The sequence below is a fragment of the Astatotilapia calliptera genome, chromosome 22 (assembly GCF_900246225.1).
Source record: "Astatotilapia calliptera chromosome 22, fAstCal1.2, whole genome shotgun sequence".
Classification (NCBI taxonomy): domain Eukaryota; kingdom Metazoa; phylum Chordata; class Actinopteri; order Cichliformes; family Cichlidae; genus Astatotilapia; species Astatotilapia calliptera.
In genome coordinates, this window is record NC_039322.1 from 18176533 (window position 1) to 18204391 (window position 27859).

The 27859-nt window shown below is 41.3% G+C and overlaps 1 protein-coding gene across 1 annotated transcript in view; it reads left to right on the forward strand.

The window, feature by feature from the left end:
- Positions 1-27859, forward strand: part of gabbr2 (gamma-aminobutyric acid (GABA) B receptor, 2) — a 202743-nt gene that overhangs the window by 148024 nt on the left and 26860 nt on the right. Inside the window, exons 12-13 of the mRNA XM_026156284.1 lie at positions 614-721; positions 5212-5334. Coding sequence (XP_026012069.1) covers positions 614-721; positions 5212-5334 — 231 coding nt within the window. The remainder of the gene's footprint in view (positions 1-613; positions 722-5211; positions 5335-27859) is intronic.

Here is a 27859-nt window from a genome sequence, read left to right on the forward strand (position 1 = left end):
CACTTCAGACTTCGGGTGCTGCAGCAGAGGAGCACAGAGGTTTATCCATTCACTGCTACCGATCAATATCTGCTGGTTGCTTTGAGAACAAATGGCGTAATTGTTTTTTCGCTGTCTTCTTCTTTTCTTTACCGCTGTGCCACATTTTGTTGCTTTCTCATATGTGTATGCAGATATAGAGAGCTTGTACACAGATACACAGGTAAAAAGAAAATATGTACCGTATACAGTAATCAAATACAAAACATGAAATCGTGCACACAGGGTCTCTGTGGCTGTATTAGGGTTTTCTCAGTTATAGTTGCACTTGAAGCTTTAAAAACACATCAGCGGTGCCATTTGTGCCGTGGAAGTAAGAGATCTACATTTTGTTTTTCATTAAAATTGAAATGCGCTCAGGAGTGTGACAGCTTCATAGTCCAGGATGTTCTCCCAGAGCTTCAGAGATGGGAAATAAATCTGACAGCACCTTATTTTTAGAATGCTTCATAATGCTACTTTGAATGAACTTCTGGAGAAAAATGCAAATAGCTGTCAGATCAGATGTTGTTTCCAGCCTTGATCACCAGTTTATGACATGACACAATTTCATGTCTCACTGTTGTTCTGATAGGTTCGGACGTGGATCCTCATTGTTGGATACACAACAGCTTTCGGAGCCATGTTTGCCAAGACCTGGAGGGTACACGCCATCTTCAAAAATGTGAAGATGAAGAAGAAGGTATTGAAAAATATTATGATTTTTTGAAATATTTTTATAAAGGTAACTCAGTGGGTCTAACCTAATCCATTTTCTTAATTGCTTTAGCTGGTTATCCACCTTAGAGTTGTAGGGTGGTCTGGTGCCTATCCCAGTTACCACAAGACAAAAGGCAGGGAAGTACTCCTCACCACTCCATCCAGTCTATATCTTCTCATTTTTCTGATGTGATTGAAACATGGCCCACACACTCCTGCTTCATAGATTTGCAGTAATGATTCCTCCTCCTTAAAAACGTGGTTTGATTTTTCATTTATATTCAAATTTGTTTATATCAAACAAATCTGCAGCTTTCCACTTAAACGGCCATATGCTTTCTCGAGGTTTTTAACCTTATATTTTTCATGACATTACCTACATCTGTTGGATGGCATAACTGGCGGTTGATACAACCACAGTCGTATCTGTTGGCACATGACAGTCTTTTCCAGGAGGCTTCGCATGCCTTTTATAACCCCATCGCTGGTGTGTGGGTGATTGTATTCAGTGCATCAGTGCTACTTGTGCTTTTTACAAACTGAAAGACTGGCAGCCCCATGGCACCTGCTTTTAGAATCTTCTCTGTGAGAAAAAGGATCTAGAAATACAAATGGCTTTTTAAACATCTAACACAATCTGCTTTGCTGGCCCAGTTATATAAAAGCGGTGTCGAGCTCACCAAGTGTTGCAACTCTGCTTGGCCTTTTTGTATTTATAGACCTCGCTCTCCCCTCTGTTTCTCTCTCCCTTTCTCTCACCCTCTTGCATATTGGAGGACGTGTGGGTGGCCTGCCAGAGAGAAAGCAGGAAGAGAAGGAGGAAAGAGGAAGGATCGAAGAGTGGAAGAGGTTGGAGGGATGCAGGGAAATAGTGGCAGAAGGGAGAGACAGAAGGGGAAAGGCAAAGCGTGGCAGAGAAAGGGACAAGACAAACAACATGGCCCAAATGGCAAAAAAAAAGTAGGTTGGACTCTATGAAAAGAAAAGGGGGCGCCGAGAAAAGAGGGCAAATGATAGATTAAGATAAAGAGAATCCAAGAACTGAGGCCCAGTTTAGATTGAGTTTCCACTGCAGTTCAGTCACAACACATTTGTAATCATTTTTTGTAATGTGTGACTTTGGTCCCGGCCTTTTACATTTCTGTAATTCACTGTCTTTTTCAAAGTGATCATTTAATGAAAACAAAAGAGTTTTTTCCTCTCTGACCTTTCACAGCCAATTGTTTTGCTCCGTTCCCATCCTCTCATCCTCTTTCCCTTGCTAACAGAGACATAACAAATGTTTCTCCAGAAGTAGTATTCAGGCCCTCAGGGTGTGTTTTCTGATGGTTCAAGGCCTGGGTTTGTGTGAGCAGGACAGACACACATCCCACTTCACCCACACTGATTGAGTGCAGGGGCTTTGGCTTCACTAGAGTGATAGTTGCTGGTGGTGTCCTGAAATGTCTGCCAACTGCTGTCAGGGGAGGGACAAACACATCTTTTCTTCAAACTGTGGGATTGGAACTGCATCCCTCACTTCTTCCCCTATCCTCCCCTTCATCTTTTTTTTCTCTGTAGGAGAGCAGGGATTGTAAATCAAGGGTGAGCTCAATAAAGGTTCCACTTGGTGGGCTGTAGCTGGCACTTGTTCACTTCTTTAAAAGCTCAGTGCCACAGACGATGCAGAGAGAGGAGAGCCAATCAATGTCCTATTATTCCAAACACATAAACACAGATAAGCATACAGTATGTGCTCACAAAAGTCCCCCTGTGTACGAGCCACACACACATAAGTGTGTGATTTAAAACCTAAAAGTAGAGATTAAACATGTTGTTTTTACTGCTTCCACATTTTGATCATTATTTCAGGGATTAGATGGATTGCTTCCTAACTGATAAACATACATGAAAGATACAATGCACAAAATCACTGCTGCAAATATTGTTTTCTTAATTTAATAACAATGGGAAAACAGTGGTGTCAAGAAAAAGCAAAAATGGAGGATGGAAGTCATGCAACAAATATTTTAACTGTAAAACTGTGACTCTGTGCATGATCAGCTCCTCAAGTCTGACGTGTAGATAAGTGTAGACTGTGATTTATTTGGTCCTAACCAAATCTCATCTCTGTATCTGAAATTATTGATAGTTTTTAAGTAATTCATTGACTTTCAGGGTCTCATATCAATCATATCAGTAACCCTGTAAATTTGAATTAGCTCTGAGGCAAAATGTCCTACAGTCGCTAAAACAATGATTGGAGACTGCGGCACAAGCAAAAGTATTGTGGCCATGTGTAATTGGCTTGGAGTCTTGATGCCTTTGAAGTGACTGCTGCATGGACAGAGACTGGTCCTGCGTCCACTTGGAATCAGTTGGCAAATCTTCAAAGCAAATTTGGTGTTTTAAGATGGTGATGAAACAGCAATAACAAAGAATCAGTCTGCTTGTGATTAAATGAGCTCAAGGTGGTTACATGCAATCTGTTTCTGAAAATGCAGCAATTAACTGTGATAAATCGATGAAAACTGCAAATTTGTTGCAGTTTACAGACAAAGAAATTCACATTTACTACTTCTGTTCAGAGTCCATTGTAGACCTTGTAGATTTCTCAATATTGAACAGAAATTCAATAATTCCTCCACAAATACTGACACAGTTGCTGCAGGATGGCAAAATGGTATAGGCACCTAGCAGACCTGCCTTTTTCTAAGAGTACAATAAGAATATAACCAACTAGCACCTCAACTAGTTGTGTTGAGTTGACTATGCTGCTTTTGTCGACTATCTGCATTTGTACAGCAGTTATTTGTAACCTCTGCCAGTCCATCTGAGTCACAGGTTGCCTCCCAACATGCGATATGTGCTATCACCTTTAATCAAAAGCTGACACCCAGGGACTGAAGGTGTTGCACACTCAACCTTTGGTTACCACAGCTACTTGCAACCAGTTGCCAAATGAGAAAAAATGCAATGTAATCACCAAGGTAACCTCCAGTTTTTCCTAGTTGCAAAGACAGCCCTCTCTTTACTGTAGTGTTACTGAGGTAGATCGCATGGATAATGTCATGATAACTACCAGTGCTGTCAGATGTTGGTACTCTAAACATGACTTTAAAAAAATAAAAGAAGCAACCATCTATGTCCCCAGTACCATGGACTCACAACTCATGTAGAGGGAGAAAAGAAAATCTGTCTGTCTTTAGAAATCTTTTGCCAAGAAAGTACCGAACCAAGCAGGATACAGTCATGGAAGTGCCACAGAGGCAGTTTTCAGTAATGAAATGTATGTTTATATATACATCTACCTGTAGACAGATTTTCACACACCACAACACAATGCAGATGTGGATGCAACATAAAAATCATCCTGAAAAATCAACAAAAAGGATCATTTTAAGAACATAGCTCTGTGGTGGCTCTAAATTATTTGGGCTTTTTCCTCAAATTAGTAACTACAGCCACACTGGAGCTTTACTGGTGTGACTGGTGGAAAGAAAACAGACAACACTTCAGGTAATTTAGATTAATTAATGCCTTGGCAGAGTAACATATCACAGTTTAGCAGATGGTGTAGGGTAGAGTACATTTCTCAGAAATATAACATGTCTAATTACTTGTTAGATTTATAGAATTTTAATCAGTATATGTAATATATGTTGATTTTCTTCTTCATGTTGTCCTAAATGGCCCGAAGCAATGTGATAAACAATAACAGAGCACATACCTTGTTTTGCCTTGCCGACATACATCTGCTCAAAAGCACTGCATCAAAAGATGGCAGATCAAAAAACACAGTCCCATTATTTATCTTATCCTGGGCCCACTTATGGGTGGAGACCTGCACAACACTGCTGAGTTGCATCTGGGCTATGTGATACTCACCAAACACAGCCCAGCCCGCGTCCCCTGACCTTTCCTTTGATCTGCGGTTCCAGACAGTCAAACGCTATTATAAATAAAGATCACAAACAGGTCACAGCTTTCATCCCTCTAAAGTTCAGGGTACAAAAGAGGAGCTTTTGTGGTTGACAGCAGTGGCTCTTGTTTGGTGGATCTTTTCCACATTCTCTCACCACAAGGTAACAAAACTGTTGCTTGTTGGTGGCATAGTATTGACACAACTGAATGTCAACTCGTGGTTTACACCCCCGGGATGATTACAGTCTGCTAAATACGCTACGTGTCTTTATCGAATGTTGAACCAGGCCTTGGTCTTTTGGACTCACAGGCCTGGCTGGATTCCGATCCCAGCAGGTGGTCATTTGCAGTTAAATACATTATTACCAGACCCTGATTAGATGGTTAAAATGAAAACAGCAGGGGTCTAGGACCTCAGATGGGATGTGAATAACTCACTTCACATAATTAGTGTGGTCAATAAGAAATGCTGTCTGAAATGACACTACAGATACTTGCATTATCATATAACATTAGCAGGTGTGGGCTATTTAGCTAATAAAAGCACCTAATTTTCTCTTCCCTCTTCAGATCATAAAGGACCAGAAGCTGTTGATTATCGTTGGCGGGATGCTGCTAATCGACTTATGCATCCTCATCTGCTGGCAGATTGTGGACCCACTTAGGAGGACTGTGGAGGAATACAGCCTGGAGGTCAGTCATCTTGTCTAAACTTGTGGTCACTTGCAGCGCTTTTGGTAATGAAGCTTACCTTAGCTGGTGGGGAGTCTTGGTGACATAAAGTCTTGCTAAAAATGCCTGAGTGTTTTGAGTTTAACCAAACAAAATGTCTGCTATAGGCTCCTGCACGAGCATCTTTGTTGTGCCTGTTATTTTTGGGTCAGGATGTTAGCCATTGCTGCCTCCTGTGCCCATCCCGTGGCCGGACATTTGCCAGCTTGAATGGGAGACTTTGGCAAGCTCCACTGGAAAAGAGGCACTTGGCATCGTTTCATCTTCGCTGGAGAGTTGGCATGGCAGGGAGCAGAAATTAAAACTGCTACAGTATACTGTGACTGTAAAGAGACTGAGATTCTCTGAGATTGGTGCAGGATTAGTCTAGCTTTGCGCGCAATTGGCTCAATTGAACATACTGTAGCTCTGGCATTAGAGGTTGATGATGTGTGAAGTGTGTTTTCAGTTAGGCATAGCATATTAGCACATAACTATCAGTGATATTAAGGGAATCCACACATTAGCAAGGCAAGTGAATATTTCTATACTCAGAGGTATTAGTCGTTTTGGTTGAATTGGGTGATTTATTTTTTATTTCATATTTCTGTGTTGAGCATACTGCCTGAAGTCAGTAGGAGTGCCCATTTTTTTTTTATCACTGGTGCAGTGAGGACCCACTGGCGAAAGGATCTGGCTATAATAGTGATTTATTAATGAAGTATACAGCAGCTGTGGTTTAGGAAAGCTAATTGTTTGAGTACATCTGCTCACTTTGCTCCACATGAAACTTCAACCAGGGACACTTCAAGCTGTGCATGTTGTTGTTGTTTTTGAGAATATCTGCAAATATCGATGCAGATAGTCTCAAAATAGATGATAAATCAATAACATATAGATGATTACAAAATTCACTGGTTTAACCAAGTCTGTTAACCTAATCAAATTATCAGATACATAAGATGATGGAATATGTTAGGCCAAGGGATACTTCAAATCCATAATCCAGTTGTAGTTTTTATAATCTGAGTGTATTAAAGAACAACTCTTCACTCAAAAACTGTAGCCAGGCAAGAAATTTCAAGTGAAGATTTGTTTTTTCTGCTTAACTGGATATGGATATGAACATACTGGCACAGAATGTTGGGCACAAACACTTCACATGAATATTCCAAGCACAGAATGTTGCGAACAAGGACTTTGCACTAACATTCCACACGAACATTCTGCCCAAACATTCTGTGCACAGAATGTTAGGTACGAACATTCTGCTTGAACATTCCGCGAACAGAATGTTGGGTACAAACATTCCGCACAAATATTCCATGCACAGAATGTTGGGCAAAAACACTTTGCACCAACATTCAGCACAAACATTCCGTGCACAGATTGTTGGGTACGAACACTCCGCCCGAACATTCCGTGTACAGAATTTTGGGTAAGAACATTTCCCATGAACATACTAGCACAGAATTTTGGCCACAGACACTTTGCACGAACATTCCATGTACAGAATGTTGGGCACAAACATTTCGTGTACAGAATGTTGGGTACGAACATTCCGCACGTACGAACATTCTGCCCGAATATTCCGTGCACAGAATGTTGGGCAAAAACACTTTGCACGAACATTCCGCCTGAGCATTCTGTGCACAGAATGTTGCGTATGAACATTCTGCACAAACATTCCGTGCACAGAATGTTGGGTACGAACACTCCGCACGAACATACTCTCACAGAATTTTGGCCACAAACACTTCGCACGAACATTCCATGCACAGAATGTTGGGGACAATGACTTGGCACGAACATTTCGCACGAACATTCTGCCCAAACATCCTGTGCACAGAACATTCTGTGCACAGAATGTTGGGTACGAACATTCCTCGCGAACATTCCGTCCACAGAATGTTGGGTACGAACATTCTGCATGAACATTCCGTGTACAGAATGTTGGGTACGAACATTCCGCACGTACGAACATTCTGCCCGAACATTCCATGCACAGAATGTTGGGGACAAAGACTTGGCACGAACATTTCGCACGAATATTCCGTCCACAGAATGTTGGGTACGAACATTCTACATGAACATTCCGTGTACAGAATGTTGGGTACGAACATTCCGTACGTACGAACATTCTGCCCGAACATTCCGTGCACAGAATGTTGGGTACGAACATTCCGCGCGAACATTCCGTCCACAGAATGTTGGGTACGAACATTCTGCATGAACATTCCGTGTACAGAATGTTGGGTACGAACATTCCGCACGTACGAACATTCTGCCCGAACATTCCGTGCACAGAATGTTGGCCACAAACACTTCGCACGAACATTCCATGCACAGAATGTTGGGGACAAAGACTTGGCATGAACATTTCGCACGAATATTCCATCCACAGAATGTTGGGTACGAACATTCTGCATGAACATTCCGTGTACAGAATGTTGGGTACGAACATTCCGCACGTACGAACATTCTGCCCGAACATTCCGTGCACAGAATGTTGGGTACGAACATTCTGCATGAACATTCCGTGTACAGAATGTTGGGTACGAACATTCCGCACGTACGAACATTCTGCCCAAACATTCCGTGCACAGAATGTTGGGTACGAACATTCCGCGCGAACATTCCGTGCACAGAATGTTGGGTACGAACATTCTGCCCGAACATTCCGTGCACAGAATGTTGGGTACGAACATTCCGCGCGAACATTCCGTGCACAGAATATTGGGTACGAACATTCCGCACGTACGAACATTCTGCCCGAACATTCCGTGCACAGAATTTTGGGCAAAAACATTTTGCGCGGACATTCTGCACGAACATTCCGAATGAACATTCTGTGAAAAGAATAATGGGGACGACCATTCTGCCTGAACATTCCGCCCACAGAACGTTGGGCACAAGCACTTTGCACGAACATTCCGCACAAACATTCTGTGCACAGAATGTTGGGTATGAACATTCCGCCCAAACATTCCGTGAACAGAATTTTGGGTACAAACATTCCGCACGTACGAACATTCTGCCCGAACATTCGGGTACGAACATTTCGCTTGAACATTCCGTGCACAGAATGTTGGGTATAAACACTTTGCACTAACAATTTGCACGAGGTTCTCCAGGCTGCAGCTGAAGGAATAAGGCTTTCAAACAACATACCCTGTTAATTCAAAGGAACAACTGAAGTTGGGTTATTAATTTTGTCCTAATATTATTGCTTGATTAACTTCCACAGTCTTCCTAAAACATACCACCAACCATCGTCATAGATAGATTGTGAAGCTCTGTTTTGAATTATTGAGTTTATCACCACCATCACATACAGTAGGTGACTGCTATTGTTAGCTTAAGTGAACTCAGATGGCAGAAAGATATCCTAGATATTCTGAACCTGCGTAGTACTACAGGTCCCAGGTATGTTGAATTGAAAACACTATTTAAAAACAATCTGCTTTCCATTAATGCTACAGTGTATTATTCTCTTTATGTGTTGGCTAAAAACTCAGTGGAACAGCGCGATTACATTTACTTTACTGTTGCTTCTTTCAAATTACAAACAGGAGATTACGGCTAGTACGAAGATGACATTTCACCTAATGAGCAAAGAGTTCCACAGAGTTCTGTATGCAGGCCACAAGATGGCTAACTGCACCCTAGGAATCCTCAGAAACTGACAGCATTAGCTGCATACTCATTGACCCTGCTGCTAAACAGAGGTTGCCAGAAGTCTGGTGCGGTGAAAATCTGGGTCTGTTGTTGGAGACTTCTTTTGATCATCCTGAATAGATTTTCTTCTTGTTTGCCAGCTTGTTGCCAAGGTCCTGTGGGGGTGCAAAGGTACCTTGCACCCAATTTTGACTTTCTTCAATTAGATGAAAATCTTGTGAAGTGATAAATAGCGCTTATCAAAGAGTAGCAGGTCAGAGAGCCTCTCTCTCTCTGAGTCCTGGATAAAAAGATTCCAGTTTGCGAACCCTGATGAAAACATGTAAATTATATTGGCAGTATTATATTGGCAGTATTATTTGACTACTTCTGATCTACAATGAAAGGTATTTACACAACTCTAGAGAAAGCTGTATTTCTTTTGTGTTATATAGCCACTTATATATTTAAGCCTGCTGAAAGAGGAAAACAAAGCCTTGCTTAGTATTTGTGAATGTTATCAGCATGGGCAGCTGACTCCTTATGGAGTAGTCTCAGACTTTATGTCCTGGCCAGTGGAGGGTTGTGAATATATATAAACCACTGAGTGCTGGAGTCTGCATTTCCCCTGAGGTTATGAATCTGCATGCCTGGGCTGAGGCATAGGGTCCACAAACCTGCCTTGCCTGCCAGATTTCAAACACCGGCACCAGTGGACCCTTGGGGCTCAGCTGAGGGAAGAGACAGCCTGGAGCTCATCTGCACCCTGGGCCTCCAGGCCTGCCACGTGGGACCACAAACCAGAAGGCAACCCAAATAAACTGAAAGTAGACAAGAAGCAAAGAGAGGTTAGGAGATAACGATAACTCATCAATAGCTGTGGTTGTAACAATAATTTTAAAGCAAAACTAACAGAGAATATTGCTTTATAAACAGAGGCAGAAGGGTTTTAAGCCATGTACATAATGGCATAAGCACTGCAATAAATAACTCAGCGTTTCCACTGGGTTCAGTGAGGTGTTGGAACAGTTGGTGTTGTGATCTACTAGTATCCAATGAAAATGAAAGACAATTAAAAAGAAGATAATAATAAACAATGCAGAGTGATCCCATCATATTTCATTTTCTCCCCAGTACTATTACATTATCTCCTGCAGTTGTAGTCCAGTGTGTGTGCATACGCGTGTGTGTGTGTTTGTTTGTGTGTGTTGTTTCTGATCTGAAAGGTAGATTAAGTCTGACTGTTTGAGGGGATGGGGAATAGGACCGTGGTAAACGGTCTCCATGGAGCTCAGGAGCCAGTGACTGACTCACTAATAGTAAATTGCTCAAAGAGAAGGACTATTAGTTACCCAGTTTCCTGTGAACTACCGCATCATGCTTGGCCAACATTCTTTTTCGTTTTCTTTTTTTTCATTCCCTCTCTCTTTCTCGCTCTGTCTTTGTCAGAAACTCCCCTACACCCCCTCACATTTCACCTCTGTGGAGAATTGAAGTTGACCTTGGGTTCGCTAAGCTGTACCCACCTGCTGTATCCAAGGATACATTGTATGTCAGTGCAGTGTTATTGAACTGTCACGGTGCTACCTAGTTTGCCAGTTTTGCTGTTTGTACCACTTCACCGGAGGGTGTCTTTGCTAAACAACAAGCGTATTCAGTTTTTCTTTTTCTTTCTTTAATTTAATAGACACAGTCAAAGAGAGTGTGTGGCCAAAGTCAGTGGCTATCGCAGATTTTGGATGAAATGATTGGGCTTGCGATGTACATGGGCAACTTGGAAAAATTCAGTTCCGCAGGGTTAATCCCACTGCTGAATCTAGCAAGCTAAGCTTAATGAGCTACCATTCACAAAACTGGGCCATTCCCCTTTGCATCCTTTATTAGCATTAACAAGAAGATGAAACTAAAGAGGCTGACAATAGATCCTTGTGGAACACTTCATAAAACATCACTGATTTAATACCCTCCCAAATAAAAGTAAAGAAGAGCCAAGGATCGTGCGGGGAGTTAAGTCTTTAAGTCTTTCAAATGGGAGGAGAGTAACCTCACACCCCCCAGTCATATTTTATGGCTCCACTTCAAGCCTGTAGTTTTAATTGCACTACATGGATGATGGTGCTCTCCCAAAAAATGACTTTTGACCTTGATACTATAAGAAATTTTCCTCTGCTTTTACTATATACTATACTATGAAATAAAGACTCACATGCTGAATATAGAAAAGCACAAAACAAAACAAAGTGGAATGTAGATGGACTAAGATGATAATTACAGCCCTCCCTCTTAAACTTAATGTACAGAAAGCAGGAATTGTTCTGACCGCTCCCCCAAATATCCTGGGAATGCTGATGGAATTGTTGGGCTGCAGTGAGCAATTAAAATCCCTTCTGTGGCTCGTTAATAATTGTCCATTCCTTAATGGCATGGATGTTTCAGCAGCTGCTGGCTGCTAGAAATTAAGCCCTGCAGTACTGACACATGCTGTAGTGTCAGTGTACACACGTGTGGAATGTGGCAAGTCATACGCAGATGTGTTTTTGTATGAGTGCCTGTGTGTTTACGGATGCATTCATATCCACTCTTGTGGATCCAGGGTATTGTCCCCCCCGCATAATGAAGGACAAACTGTCAAGAAAGGATGATTAGCATTCTGGTGAATCCTGCCGCAGACCCCCTCTACTCTCCTCTCCTCTCCTCTCTTTCTTCCCCTCCCTCCTCTGTCGTGTATTTTTTTTATTTATTTTTTTGCAGCCTGGAAGCTGCTGCAAGCATCAGCGGGCAGGAGAGCTGCAAAAGAATATTGCAGTGTGGCATCGCCATGGCAACGGCCATGGTTCCTGACATCCATAACGCAGAGAGCGGCACTGTTGATTCACGAGACAAAAATAACGGGTTGAGGCACCCGTCTCAGCATGACAACGCATGCTGGGAAAACTTTAAGCATCCACACAGAAATACATGCCCAAGGCTGATAGATCGTCAATGGCTGATCGAAGCAGAACAGATTTATCAACACATACATATTCATGCATGCGGATTTTCTTCCAGAAGATCTCTGAGAGTTTACCTCTGCTTCTCTGCCTCTGCTGCCCCACCTGTATGCAGCAAGACGAGGAGAGAAAGGGGGGTGGAGGGAATTTAATCCCGGTGCTTTGTCAATGCACTCACCTGGTCCCAGTATCATATCATCGGAGGAGCAAGCAAAGTATGACTCACCACTAGCATTTAATGTGGAAATATTCATCTTTATGCAGCGATGATATGATGCTGATTAGCTTGAATGGGAGCCCCCATTATCAGCAATGGAAATCGAGACAGGGTCTTCACTGCCAGGCTCAGACAAAAGCAGCGAGGGTTAAGATGCATAACTAATCTGACCAGAGGCTAAAGGACGCTGCTATGGTCTTCATTATTTGCCCCAAACATAAATGCATTTGAGCGCTGTTTAAAAAAAAAAGTTGTGCTATGAAAATACATCTTAAGTAAGGCAATTACTCAGATTACACAGCCATTTCTCTTGGCGGGAGGCTGTAAAATGCCATCTGTTCTTGTAATACTTAAAAATGCTATTTTTAAAAGATGGAGAAAAAAAACATTTTTGTTAACATCATTTCTAAATAAAAGAGAGGAAAGGTAACCGCAGACAACAGTCACACTGTGGGCAACAAATAAGAAGGCCAGTTTTTGCATCTGTTGTAATTTCTATTAATAATGACATCAGACCAGTCTGACAGCAGGCACCTGCTATCAATGTGACTCCACACTTTAGAGTCACTCTGCAAAGCAGTCCTGGCAGTTTTTGCTGTGCTGTTTGCATTGCTACTGCCTGCCACTTGTCCTGCTGAATCATTTCACTCTTCATTCTTGACATTTGTCCCCATTATTTCGCTCCGTTGCATTTGACTGCATATGCTGTATTAATGTGGCATGTTGCATCCATCACCCCCATGTGATAGTAAATTGCATTAAATTATTCATTCATATGAATATCAAGTAGAGAGGTTAATACTTAATGTGTTTATATCCAGATTCAGACACAGACTTAACGAACACACTCGCACACACTCTCCTGCACCCACAGGTATAAGGTTTTCTCACATTCAGTCCCCACATTTCATTTCATGTTGTTTTTTCATCACCATGCGCTTATATTGTTTACTTTTTGAATTGCCTTCTACCTATGTTAGACATTTAACCATCAGAATCATGTCACCAGCCCCTGTTCTGTTTGCCAAACCTCCTTATTTATTCCATGACTCCCAGCCTATCCTCTACCCCTCTTCTGCTTTTCTTTATTTGTCCAGCTATTACCCTTTGGGAGTGTGCTAAAAAAGCAGGGGATGAAAAAAAGTGCTTTCTGACAGCAGTGCCAGTGGATGAAACTCAGGCTGGACTGAACCACTCTTTTTTTTTTTTCCCCATCCTCAATTTTTTTTACCTCTCTTCATCACCCCCTTTTCTCTGTCTCATTTGATTCTGGTGTTTCTTTTCCTTTTTTCTACTCTCAGTTCACCATCTTCTGTGTAGTTTCTCAATTCCACCTCTTCAAAGGGAGGGATCAACATCTGGCCCAATTCCGGTCAGGATTTGGTGCTGATGGGCCGAGTTGGGGAAAGTAGCGAGTGTGGCCAGAGGGAGTGAGACATGTGCCAGCAAATTTCCTTGAGTCAGAGAACGCGTGTACTACTCCAGTGGGAATCTGTGTGTCAAGGTCACTGAGGCTATTTGAGTTTTTATTGTTATTGGTCACCCTTTTTTTGCACCTTACATGGGTGTTACATTTATATGTATAAATGTATTCTCTCTAAACTCTGATTCTGTAGTCGGAGCAGCCTGTGGGTTATGTGACCTCATTAATAAAATCAGCTTTTAGTTGTGTCAAAAATTTCAGATCCATCACACTGTTGTGGTCAGACGATTGTTTTAGAAACCTCTTCCTCGTGGGTGCTCATTGATCTAAGAAAAGCTGCCAAGACTAAACAGAAACATTTTAGATTTATGTGGGCAAAGGTCATGTTTCTGTTTCGCTAGTGGTGTGTGTGGCTTCTACTCTGACAGTTAAGTCAGAGGTGTTAAACTAGCAGCTGGTTCAAAGGGTCAAATTCAGCCCACTGGATAGTTTTGCACAGGAATTTGTAACATAAGGAAAGATTATAGTATTTTTAGATTTAGACAAGGTTTTTTTTGTAACTATATATGTAAAATACTCATGCACATGTGAATACTTTATGACTTTCTGTTAGGCTCTGTAAATTGTAGAATATATGACAGACTGTGAATTTGGGGGAAATAGGCTTTAGGCTTATGGTTTTAGATTTTTTTTCATGTCTTGTCAGCTTTTATCCAGTGTTTTTACTTGTCTTGCCCACTTGAGGTCAAATTGAACTTTATGGGGCCATGAACTAAAATGTGTTTGATCCTCTTGGTCTAACATGCTTCTGCAGTCCTGTGAAAAACTAAATACAACTCCCAGTGATTCAGTAGCTTTTAAAGCAACCTTTAGCAACAATAACTTGAATTAATCATTTTCTATATAACTTTATTAGTCTCACATTATTGTGGAGGAATTTTGGCCCCCTCTTCTTTCAACATTGCTTCAGTTCAGGTCCCGCAACAGCATTTCATTTAGGTTGAGGGCTGGACCTTGACTGGTCCATCGTAACAACCTGCATGCATTCATTGTGGTGTAGATTTGCTGCTGTACTTCTTTGTCATGTTAGACGATTCAGTTTTGGCCAAGCTTTGGCTACTTGATAGATGGCCTTACATTTGACTGTAGAGTAGTTTGATAAGCAGAGGAGTTCATGGTTGACTCAGTGACTGCAAGGTGCTCCGTTCCTGTGGCTGCAAAACAAGCGAAAATCATCACCCCTCCGCCACCATGCTGACAGTTTTATGAAATTTTTGTGCTGATATGCTGTGTTTGGTTTTTGACAAATGTGGTTTTGTGCAGTGTGACCAATCGTCTCCGTTTTTTTCAGATGCAACTCTACAAGCTTACTCCATGCTGCCATGTTCTTTTTAGAGAAAATTATTAAATATTATATTATATTTATATTAATAATTTATAGATGTGCTATAGCTTATGATCAGTTTATCAAGTGCATTTTATTACTGGTACCTAGTTGCTACTTACCGTCTGGATTCCTTTGGTAGCAGTAAGGAACTTAGTTTTTCACATGCATGGAGTCCTGCAAAAGTTTCCTTTTTCACATGACTGTATCTTCCATCGAGCACCGGTTGTTTTCTACTATTTTCCAAAATGGACTCAGAACTAATTACTAGGGCTGGGTATCATCACTGATTTCTAAAATCGATTCAATTCCGATTCACAAGGTCCCGAAGATTCGATTCAATTCAATTCGGTTTGATTCGATTCGATGTGAATCAGGGAAATTTTGCCTTAGACAGTCAGAAATATTATAATTCAGATCATGCATCAGTACATTTCCATATTTTTATATCTATAAAAAGAAAGCTGACACTTGCGAGACTTTATCAAAGGTGTGAGCATTACAGCAGATGCCTTTGTGTCAAAGTAGCTGAGGATAAAACACAGAAAAACATGAAGGTGATTTTCCCGGCCTGGGATTTTATAAAAATGTTCTGCAGTAGATCAAAAACGAAAGAAAACCCTTCAGGTTGCTTTGTTGCTTTAATTAATTTATTATTAACAACAATATAAAATTATGCACAAAAAGAATTACTAATGTAAACAAACGTGGTTTTATTTATATATGTTTAGATATAAATATATACAGTGGGCCCTGGAGACGAAGCATGTATAAACTCCAAAAAACAGTGTGAGACTGTTTTTTGGAGTTAGACTTGTGTTTGTAAATGAACCGCCCCATGTTGTGTAGCTTTCTGGATTTTACACTTATTGGGTTACATATTTATTTATTATACAGGCTATACAGTACATAAAATCAAAATTCACATGTTTTATGTAACTAAAGTGTGTAATCATGTCAGCTACAGACAATAATTAAGTTATAGACTATATTTATATGAAAAACGTGTTTGGGGGGGAATAAAGGCTTTGATTTTGCCACCCCCATTTGATTTCTTTGCCACCCTCATGCCACCCTAAGAAAGTTTCTCTAGATGCGCCCCTGGGTGGAAGCAAAACAGTAAAAGTAAGAGGGAATTCATGACAATGTTTATCAAATGTGAAGTGTAGTTTGCTGCTTCTTTTGCTGCTGGTTCAGTGAATTTTGGTTGGAGAGAGATAAAACCTGCAGCTTCAGAATCTAGCGCAAAAAAAAATACGTATACACAAAGCGGGGACCCGCCGAAACATCAGAATCAGCCAGTCCGTGCCATCCGGTAAGAAAGGTGACATCTCACTGATTGTGATCCGTCGGCGGGTCCGCGCTTTGTGTTTACGTCTTTGTGCAGAATCCGTGTACCTGCTCTCATTTACTGTTTGGTGGTTGTTGAAATTTTGTGAGGTTTAACCTGAGATTCTGGCTTTTCGGGCAAAATAAATTTATATTAAAAAATCGATTCAGGATTTTAATGAACTGATATCACGTTATCCAAGCTAGAATCGATTTTAATCAACTAAGACATCTTAAAAATCGATGTTTTAGTTGATCCATTTCAGTCAACTGTTGATTATGTGAATGCCATCTGAAGGACACTATGCTCTCCTTTCACTATCAAAGCATTGCTAGAGCCCAAATCAACTCCTGTTTTGTATTTATTGCACTCTGGTTGGCTTGTTGGATTTCTTTTAAAAGTAAATTATACAGGGATTTACCAATGAGTGATCACAGGACAAGCAATGAGAGTCACAAAGTCTTCACTCATAATGAAGGAGAACATCATCTGCCGCATTATCCACGCAGCAGCAGCATTGCCAAGGTGGTGCTAATATGGGTTTTGACTCTCCTTTGTTAGCATTAAAGCTCTGGCTGAGATCAATGCTTTTTCAAAGTAAACCGGGTCATTAAGGGATAACCGCCACCCACCTAGGCCTCTTCTCATCGACCCTCTCCAGAGGGAAGCAGGATATGAGGGAGAGAATAAAAGGGAAGGGTACACAGACCTCACACATTCCTTGGTGCTTTGCATGGCTGCATGAGCATCTGAGAGTTTGCCTAATAGATAGGCAAGCTCTGTGTTGTTGCATGTATAATAAGGTGTTGTTACTGTGTGTGCTGTGTTATATTTTACTTGTGTTAAATTAGTGTTTTGAATGAATGACAAGGTGCTCTCCTCTAAGTAACTGGATAGTTAACTGTTGAAAAAGACCCAGTTGCAAGTGACTCTTTGACGATCACATTTCTGTGTACCCATTTCTACACATACTGTGCAGCTACTCTGCTGTACATGCTGTAGGTCCCGGCACAACATGGTGCCTTTGTCATTGGCCTGTTATTTTGTGGTACTCTAAGTAACTGTGTGACAGGTCTTCCCTGAGGGACGTCCTATTTCTATTTATAGTTATGCCTGTATTTGAATGTCCCAGCCAGCAGCAAGTTTAATCTAATCTCCACCTGGACAGGACGCATGCCCCAACCTATATAAAGAGTGCTGCATTATGTGCTAATGAAAACTCAAGCTGAATTTGTTTTTAGGGCCAAATGTTTTGTGAAGGGACATCGATTTTGCAACTGTGGTCTAAATGTTAACTGTTAATTAATTGATTTATGGACCAGAAAGCTACTGGAGCAAGCCAATTAGAAATTAAAGACCACTGATAGATTGAGATTAAGTTATTCTCTTCGTAACCATCAAACTGTGCCAGCTGATGAAAGTATATTGTGCTGCACTTGAACCCATATGGAAAAGATATATATAAATCTTATAAAGTTTGTATCTGTCTTGTGTGAAACTTGTATGAAAAGCATACAAGAGTGAAAACACATATAAGATCCCTTGGAAAATTATATAATGAAACTTGTGTGTTTTGTATACTTACTAAAAAAATATATGAAAGTAATGAGAAAGTGGCCACTTTCATGAGTAAATCATATATGTTTTTACTATTTCTTTTCCATATGGGAAATCATGTTTGTGAGAAGATTATGAGTGCACGCTGTACCTTCTGAATGTCTGAATATTCAAAAATAAATAAATCAATGGAGTTCCGCCTCCATGTTTCTATATTTAAAGCTGATTTAGCTCCACGTGTCTTGTCAGATATGTTAGCTCCTCTATGATTTACCCCTGCATAAAGCTGTTTGAAGTTTGAAAGCATTTTCATGTTTCCTGCGTTTTTGATTTATTTCCTCTCTGCTTCAGTCTGTTTTGGGAGGGGAAGAAGAGGGGAACCCGGACATCTAGCCAAGTCAAAAGAGGTTGTAGTTTACACAGGATTTCATCATTTTGTGAAGATTATTTGCCCAGTATGTTTTTTTTATGGTTTGGCAATGCAGTGGTATTTGTCTTGTGAGGGACAACAGTGTACTGTAGGTGTAAGCTGACAGCGTTATCGTTGAATCATGCGGGAGAGCACTCTTAGGACTGCTTCGCAGGTGCAGTATTTGTTGACACTAGCTGGTAAATTGGACATGTGGTTGTGCATGACTGAGCCTGTTCAAGTGAATCTGTCGAATATGGAATTCGTTGGCAGCATTTGCTTCCTTTTGCTTTCTGCTCCATCTGTATGTGCTGTGTGATTTCTCTCCCTCTCTCTGTCTGTCCCTCCCTTTCTTCACTCACCTCCTCGTGTAGCTGTTCTCGCAAAATAAGCACAAACAGTGAATTACCCCCGACCTCCACCGTCACCTGCACCTCTTTTACTCTCCTCTCACTCTTTTCCCGAACCTTTTTTTTTTTCTCGACTTCTCTCTCCTTGCTCCCTGGACTGCAGTTGCTAGGCAACAGCTGATTGAGCATGAGGGGTATGCAATTGACCAATTAGAAGTCTTTTAAATGAAAAGTGGTGTCAAGAGTTTCCACACTTACAGCTACGGCTTTAACCGCTGTAGTGTGGACACTGGTTGTTGATATACTGTCTGCATATTTGAATTTGCATGAATCTCATATGTACGCATACAAAATAATATGGGTATGTACTTCTGTGCATGTGTGTGTGCCTGTAAATATCACTGTTGAAGTGATTACGTCTGTTTTTGAGGCTTTAGTATGAAATAGTATGCTTGACTGTAATCTCACTTATGCAAACACTCAGCTGTAATATGCAGCTTCCCCTCCCTCGTATTTCTATCAATATTGTGCTGTCCGTTTCTTGCACTCTTCTGGGTTTCTTTCTTTCCCTTGACTCTTATCCCTTCTCACATTTCTTCTATCCATACAATTGGCCTTACCCTCATCTTTCCATCTTCCTGCCTCCCTCTGTCTTTCGTTGATACCAGAGACACCTCCTATCAATGACCAGGCGCATTCATCAATGCTCCTCGTCTGCTCATACACAGCCCTGAGGATTCCATTAAGGCTTGGTGGCTAACACACACACACACACACACACACACACACACACACACACACACACACACACACACACACACACACACACACACATTCACAGATTAGGGTAAGGCAGCTCTATCTCATCTGGCCAGGGGCACAGCTATGATTAGTTATTAACTCCAGATAGAGATGCAGCATTTGATGATGCCAGTGACTTTTTGTGATGGCGATGATGATGATGATTATGATGATGATGATGGTAATGATAGTCAGGATAGCAAAGATGATGATGATTGTGGTCCCAGAAGCAGTCAGGTGATGATGAGGGACACCTAGAGAGAAATTAAACGGGAACAGGGAATAACATAGACAATTTGCAGATATGCCAGGGATCAAATAAGAGTGCATGGGGCTATCCTTTTACTTGATCAGATTGGAATATTTGAGTTGTTATTGTTTAGTTGTTTTATGAGGAATAAGCTACCTGAAATTTGTCATAGCTAGACAAGTGGACTGACTGACTGAGGTACTTCAGTAGAATTCAAGCTTTAATAAATATGAGAAGACAATGGCAGGAAAGAAAGAACAAACAGTGTGTTTTTGTCACTTAGTTTAATGACAAATTTGTTGTTTGTGGTCTGATGAGTTTTAAGAACATTTTGTTTTGATCAGCACTACAGTTCAAAGTTGATTTTTATTTCCATTAGCAGTAATTGTGTATCATCTGGACAGCTGTGGTCTGAGACCTCCCAGTAATTTCATTTGTAGGCGTGGAGTTGGGGAGTTGGAGAGAGCAGCAAGAAAACTGCAATAGTGGGTTGGAGGTGGGTTGCAAAGCAGCTTGCAGAGAAAAACAAGGACTAAGTGTAGGCACACTAAAGCATTTTGAATAGCTTGCTCTATGTAAGACTTGTCAGCTTGCAAAATGGTATCAGCTGAGTAATCAGCTGATGTGGTCTGATGTTGTGATCAGCTATTCTGCCAGGATTACCACTGAGCTCAAGTTTGCTACCAGTCTAAACTGAACAGTATGCTTGATGCAGAAATGCTAATTACTTTCCTGCCACTAACCCTGCACTGCTAAACTGATACTACTTGTAAGAAATGTTTTCCCTCAAAAAAGAAAATGATGTTATAAAACTTAGAAAAGTAGTGTGTTTTTTTCACACCCTTTTCAATCTCCAGTGACCTAATACTATGGTCTTTATAGCTACTAATCTCTACTCTTTGTCTAGACAGCGTGAGACAGGATAGAAAGACCGACCAATAGTAGTCACTGTGACCTTTGCTGGCTTGCAACCCAGCCCTTGGCTAAGCTGAAAATACTGCTGCCAGGGATTGAGTCAGGAAGAGGATTGCTTTCTTTCTTTGATACATCCCAGGTCCTCAATCAAGGTGGTGCTTTTGCTGACTTTGGTGCGGGCTGATGTGAATGAATAATAAATGATAATCTAAATTCTGATAAGTTAAAGTAACAGCTGTGTTTGAGGTGTGAACTATGTTATGGTGAGATCTACTGGAGATTTATTCTTTCGCTAATTACTTTTCATGCGAGGCCACAAGCTGTTACAAACTGCAGCGACACCGCACTGCCTTGACCGAGCTGGGTTCACCTCAAGGACAACGAGCCACCACTGAGAGACTTAGTGACACAGTAAGGGGGAGGGGGCAATTACAGAAAGGTTAATCACTGACCCAGCCAACCCTCCAAATTTATGTACTAACACCTAAGCACACATATACCAGTATGCAGAGAAGTCAGATATAGAAGACGACCAAGGTCTGCCAGTGATGGGGAGCTGAGAGCACTTCTGTGCTGCTTGAACAAACTACCAGCACGGCCTGAGCATTATAGCCCAGGCATACAAATACATCCCACTAAGTGCAAAGGTTCTTTTACACAAGACCTTGAGCTTTTGGCACGCTGCAGACACTAGCAGTATAGAGACCTGAAGATAGTAGGAATGGGAAGGAGGGACCGGGGACTTAAGGGAGAGTGAAAAGAGACAAGGGCAGAGCTGGAGGAGAGAGAGAGAAGGCTGAAGAGCTACAGGGGGCACGGGAGCCAAAATGTGAGAGGTCTATACCAGCTAGAATTATGAGATGGAGACATTAGAGGAGAAGAAGTTGAAGATATGTGATGAGAGACAAAGTGAGACAGGGAAGGGGGGAATAAAGGGTGTCATGGCTACTTATCATCACACTGCCGAGGGTGACATTGATTAGCGCTTGCCATCGGCAGGAATCCTGCAAGCCAGTCGACGAGAAGGTCAGATAATTAAACCCAGCGCAGCTGCAGGAACCTGGCACTACGCCCGTCCTGCTCCCGCCTATAAATCATCAGCGGTAGCTGTGACAAACTATTGTTGTCCACATGTTTGCGTTTAATATTTGTATATAAAAGGGAGAGGTTTTAGATATGTATATATAAATATATATACACGCCTGAGTCATGTAACCCAGTTCTCCAGAGAGAGTCTTTTTTTCAGGTTCACTCACTCAGGATATATGTAGTAAATAACCCTCCCTCCTCTTATCTGTCTGTGATCTGTAGCATGTGGTGTTTGTGCGCATGTGAATTTCACCTCTATTTAAACTCTTTCCAACCTGTGATTTTATTCACTGTCATTTCCAAAGTCAACTCTTCAAAGAGTAAGTAGCATGGTTGAGATTGGATTTGACCTGTGTGAATTTTCCACTCACTTTGATCTGCAAGCATCTTTTTTTACAGACAAGCCTGCACATGCTGCTTTAACCGATATTAATAATGCTCTTTACATAAAAACGAGGGGTTGGTGTAGGTGATAGGAACAAAACACTGAGGAGGAAATTGGTTCCAATTAAGTGATAATCTGATGTGAAGCATTTTAAATGTATAAAAGCCACATAAGTTTCTGTGTTAACGTACCTGTGTCAAATTTATCATCTTAGCTTGGCAATGCTTAGGGTGTGTTTTACACCTGACTGCCTCCTGTCTTCTTTAAATGCACCATCCCTGCCAAAGAACACGTCTCCCACCATCACTATGCTGAAACTGAAAGTTATCCTTATGTAATGTAGCAATAAATATGTCCTATTTATTGTGGTCTTCTCACTTGAGTGAATGTGACAGGCTGTCCTTGTGCCTGGTTTCCCTCCCTTTATTTGTCTGTCCTCTGGTGTATGCAGCCACCTCTGCCATTGCAAACCTCCGGAAACACAAAGAGCAGAGAGCGATTATGAATGTCCCGGATCAATAAGCTCACAAGGAGCACTGGGAGGGCGGGATGTAAACTATATGGTGCTACTTGAACTATACCTCATCCACTTAAGTGTCCTACTGCCCTTTATAGTGCTTTTTTGCTCCTTTTGGGGGGTTTTGCTCTTCAGAAAGTCATTTATAGTTTTATTGTTAAATAATACTGGAGAAACTTTGCACGATCCAGTTTAAAATGGCCTTATTTATTTTGTACTATGGCTTGGTGTAGCCCCTCAGTTCAGCCACTATTTGAACTAAGCTTATCTACCCCTCCTTTCAGCTTACTTTCTTCTGATTGGCTCCTCCTCTCAAACAGAAGGTCTGAACAACATGTCAGAGGTTTCTTTGGGCTGAGATGATGTATCAAGTTGTAAGCTCTACCTATACTTAGATTTTTTTATACATATGGTGACCTCATTAATTTCAGTCTTTGGCCATATTTATTGACATCCAGCATGTAATTGTATGTATATAAGACAAAAAATTAGAGTTATATCCTTCACAAAGTTAAATACAGTACATCAGGAGAACGTTAGTGCCTCTACTCAGGGTGAAAACATTTAGCATCTTGCTGCAATTAGCATGAGATCTCCCAGTGCTATGCATCACAGATTTGTTATCATAATTTCCAGATTTAGAAACGAAACACATCGTCCTAGCTCCGCTTCATTTAACGTTATATGACAATATAGCTTAAGCCCATATGCTTCTGGCTTTTTTAATATGTGATTTTCACAATGGAATTGAGCAACAGCCGCATGTTGACATGTTAACTATAGCGGTCCAGAAGTAGATACGACTGCTGAAAATTACAGTCATTAATGACGAATTACCTGTCATGTGCGAACTGCTTGTTTATTTCTGTGTTAAATCGTCTGATTGCTTCTCTGTGGCGCATTGCACATTATCAGCTGCAGCAAGGCAGGCGGTCTCTGTGTGAGATTCGAATGGTGAGATGTGTCACTGTGGATTAGTGAGAGCGCGGCGACGCAGAAGGGGTGTTAGGAGTGCATAAAAGAGAGAAAGAGCAAGAAGAGGTGATGGCGAGAGGGAGAGCGACAAAATAGTTTGGAAATGATTAGGCAGGAGGAGATCTTTCCATTGCTGCAAACAGAGTCTACTGATTGTCAGTCAGTTTACGTCGGCATGTTCAGTGCACTGTACTGTACTTCTCACCTACCACTGTAAATGCATTGCATATGTATGTTTACAGAAGAGGTGTCGTTATGCTACAGGCACGCCACCTCCCTGTTATGCACATCCACACCCACCCAGTCGCGCTGACAACCATCTGTCCGGTAATTAACCTGAATGACATACTGTGCAACATTGACTGCCTTTACTGAAAACTGTGTGTGTGTACGTGTTTGCTCTGCCTGCCTATGACTTTATTTCTCCAGGCTCTGATCCTAATGGGTCTGTGCTCCATGCGTGACAATTTGTGTCCGTGTTCATTGCTGAGATGTAATCTGATGCACAGTGAAAACAAATAAATAAGAAATAAGAAATAACAGCGCTCCGTTAAAGCATTTTATAGTGCACAGTAACTACATGACAGAAGAGCAAAGACAGAGAGGACGTATGAGTGGAATCTTGTTTCTGAAGGTAAAAAAGCAAACTTAGTCTATACTGCAACCATAGGAGAGGTGTGTATGTGTGTTTGTAATATTGAAAGAATTACACAGCATTTTCAAAACAGTCCTAACAGCAGTGCAGTATTTTTTTTATATTATCTGCAGCAAGGTGTCAGGTTGCAAGCACCTACGGAAAGCTACATTTCTTGTTACTTCACTTATCTGCATCATTTTATCTACACATTGCCAGTATATCACCTTTTCTTATCCTAATCACTCACTAAGGAGGCAGCACTTTAGTATAAAGTGGAAGTTTTTAAATTTAGATTACAGATTCTTAGTTATTAGAACATTTTAAATATAGGCCTGAATGGTTAAAATCATACTAATAATATGCAGCATTTTTCTTGTTTCCAGCTTTATATACGCACACATTTCCTATGCATAAATACATATACAGTTTGCATTCCTTCACAAGACATACTGCTATTGATTTGTGTTCAGATTAAATGTGCTGCCATGTCCTCAGAATGAGATTCACGTAGCCGCAAGAGCCTGATTGGATTGGAGGATCGATAAGGTGGCAGAGAAATGGAGAGACGAAAGATGGGAGAGAGCAAGAATGAGAGGGAGGGAGCGAGATGTATTCGCTGTTCTTCATTACACCTATAAAAGGAAAGAAATGAGAAGTGGCAGCAAGGGAGTAGTAGCATTTTGTTGCGGCACAGTCCCAACTCGACCCTCAAGTATTTAGCGTCGTGCCTATCACAGTATCCACTTAAAAAAAAAGAAGTAGAATAAAAAAAGCTGTCAAAGAAAAGTGTAAACCTTCACTTATTACTAATGCATAGATTGAAAAGTACAAATTATGAGTGAGAATAGAATTAAAGTACAGGAATCATTTTAACAAGGGTCAAAGTGGGGCTGTTGTTTTATCTGCGGCGTGAACTTATGTTCCCAGCTGCAAAATGTGTTAGAGACAGGGGAGCTGGAACTAAAGTGGGACAGCGCCAGAGGAGCTGAGGTGAGCTTTACAGGGAGCGACAGGCAACGCATCAGAGGCCTCATCTGTCTGAGATAGCTGGGTATAATTAACAAGGCTTTGGTTTTTAATTAATCTGCCTCAATCAGAGTAGAAATTCTATTCTTACATTTTGGACTAAATTAATTCAAAGACACTCCAGCATCACATGCCCACAGATTGTGTGCTATAGACTTTTTTCTTTTCCCTTTGGACTCTCCTTGCTTTTTTTTGTTCCTAGTGTGAGTGTTGTTCTTTGTTTATGAACTTTACTTCTGCCTCCCTTTATTCCTTACAAGCTTTTATAAAATCCATCTACATTTAGATAAACTGATATGATCTAAATCTGATACTATCCTCCAAGGGTAAAAAAAAAAAATCATCATATGCTTCCCACATAATTCTAGTCACATTGTTGCCTGCTAGGGAATGCACTTACCCTGCAGTGCCCTCCAATGGTAGGTCTGTGCTGAGAGAGGACGTGGCAGCACCTGGTGATGGTCCCGATGGCCAAACTCAACCAGCTGAGCCATGAAAACAAGCACCATCTGACCATCTGATGATAATAATAATCTCTGTCATACTGCCAGTTCCATGTGGCCGGCACATTAGAGAGAAGATATTACTCTTCTCTGCTGGGATTTCTGCTATCATCCATCTTTTGTTCAACTTGTTAATGCTATATTCTGTAGATAGGCAACAATCCCTGGATGTGTAACCTCAAAAACTGCAACAGAATTCTCAATGAGGTGAAAAGAAAAAGAATAGAAAAAAAGAAAGAACCCTGGAGTGAAACTTAAAGGCTTCAAGGAATTGTTGTAACTGCTGACAATCTTTGGTCATGCAGCAGGGTGCTGTCCTGAAATTGGACAGCCGTCTTGGGTAGTGTTTTGTGGCATGATTAAACTATCTAATGTTACACACGAATCAACAAATGAAAAATCAACAACTCTATCAATAAAATGAAATCAAGAGCCGATCTCCTGCTACCAGGAACTAGATCTTGATGCTGATTTGATGCATTGAAAACTTCCTAGATTAGTTGCTGATGAGAGAGTGAATAACTGATTAGACACATGATATCCTGAACTTGTCTTTGCTTGTCTTTCCTAACAGGAATTGTCTGTGTACCTTTTTTACATTTTGACTGGAACGCAGCGATAGAGAAAAGAGCCAGTGGGCTTGTTTCCAGAGTTGTAGAGGAGATATTTTGGATTAGCAAGGAAAAAGGTTGAGAATTTGACAAAAAGTAAAGGTGTGCTTCAGTGTGCATGCCTGAGTGTGTGTTTCTGTGTCATCACAAAGAAGCGGGAAGCTTTTGCAATCTGATTGCGCTAAGTTTCCACCTTGAGGACAGTCAGTTTCAAAAATACTTTTTTGACTAGTTTCATTTTCAGTAGAAGACATTTGTGTGACCTCATCTAACACAAATATATTTTTATGCAACACATGAGTGTTTTTACAGGCCTCACAGGGCTGGAATCTGCTTCTCTTCAGGTATTTTATGGTCTAGCATTCTGCATTAATTACTTATTTATTATTTACATGCACATCGGCAGGCCAAAAACAACCATCCCAGTAATGTAATGATCAATACCTATTTTCTCTTTCCCACCTGAGAATGCACCTGCCCTCCGTGGCTCAGGTGGGATACTACTTTGCTTGGATTGGTGCTCTTGCATCATTCTTTGGAGTGACTGGTTTCTGTCCTTGGGGAAGCCAGCAATGGCAGGCCAATGACAGTTGAAGTAATTGACTGTCAAGCTCCTATGGATTTCCTGCCTGCTGCTGATGTAGCAGAGGGCTGATCAACCTGCACTGTATACACACTGCTTTCTGTCTCTCTTTCGCAAACACAAACAACGAAAGGCGAGAAACCTTTGCTGGCTTATGTTAAAGGGTATGTTGCACTGAATAGGAGTGCACGGAGATTGCTGCACGAAGCGCTGTTTGTGCTTTGTGCATTATTAGAGATGTTAGAGACATGGAATAAGAACGGTGCCTGTGTTGCTGTCCCTCCTTGGGCACCACCAGTAGCTAACCATAAGGTGTTGTGTTTGTCAGAGCCAAGTTTCAGCTAGGTGGAGAGATGCCCCCTGGGAGTGTTGACTCACCCAAGCTTATGTGGAAATGTCCATGTGCATGCGTGTGTGTGTGTGTGTGTGTGTGTGTGTGTGTGTGTGTGTGTGTGTGTGTGTGTGTGCGTGTGTGTGTGTGCGTGTGTGTGTGTGTGTATGTCTTCCATGCAGAGGCTGCAAGGTGCTGGCAGGACTGTCACATTAAGCCAGTGGCGTTGAACTCATTGTGTCAGCCCCTGCAGGCTGCTATTGATGCTCCTATCATATAACTTTCTCTTCCTTCTCTCAGTGTGACACACTGTTCACATTCTTGTCACTACTTGCCCCTGACATGTGTATGGGGGCATCTGGGGGGCACTTGCAATTGTTGCTCTGCAGCTGTGCCTGAGTGTGCATTTTGTATGTGTGCCTGTGTTTGTGTTTTTGTATGAGGGTGTGCGCTTCCTTCCTGCTCTCACAGAGCATCATGGAGATCCTGCAGAGCATTTCTGCATCATTAGGTCTCTCCCAAAAGTTGAGCACGAGGCTGGACCCCGCAGGCAATAGATTGAAACTA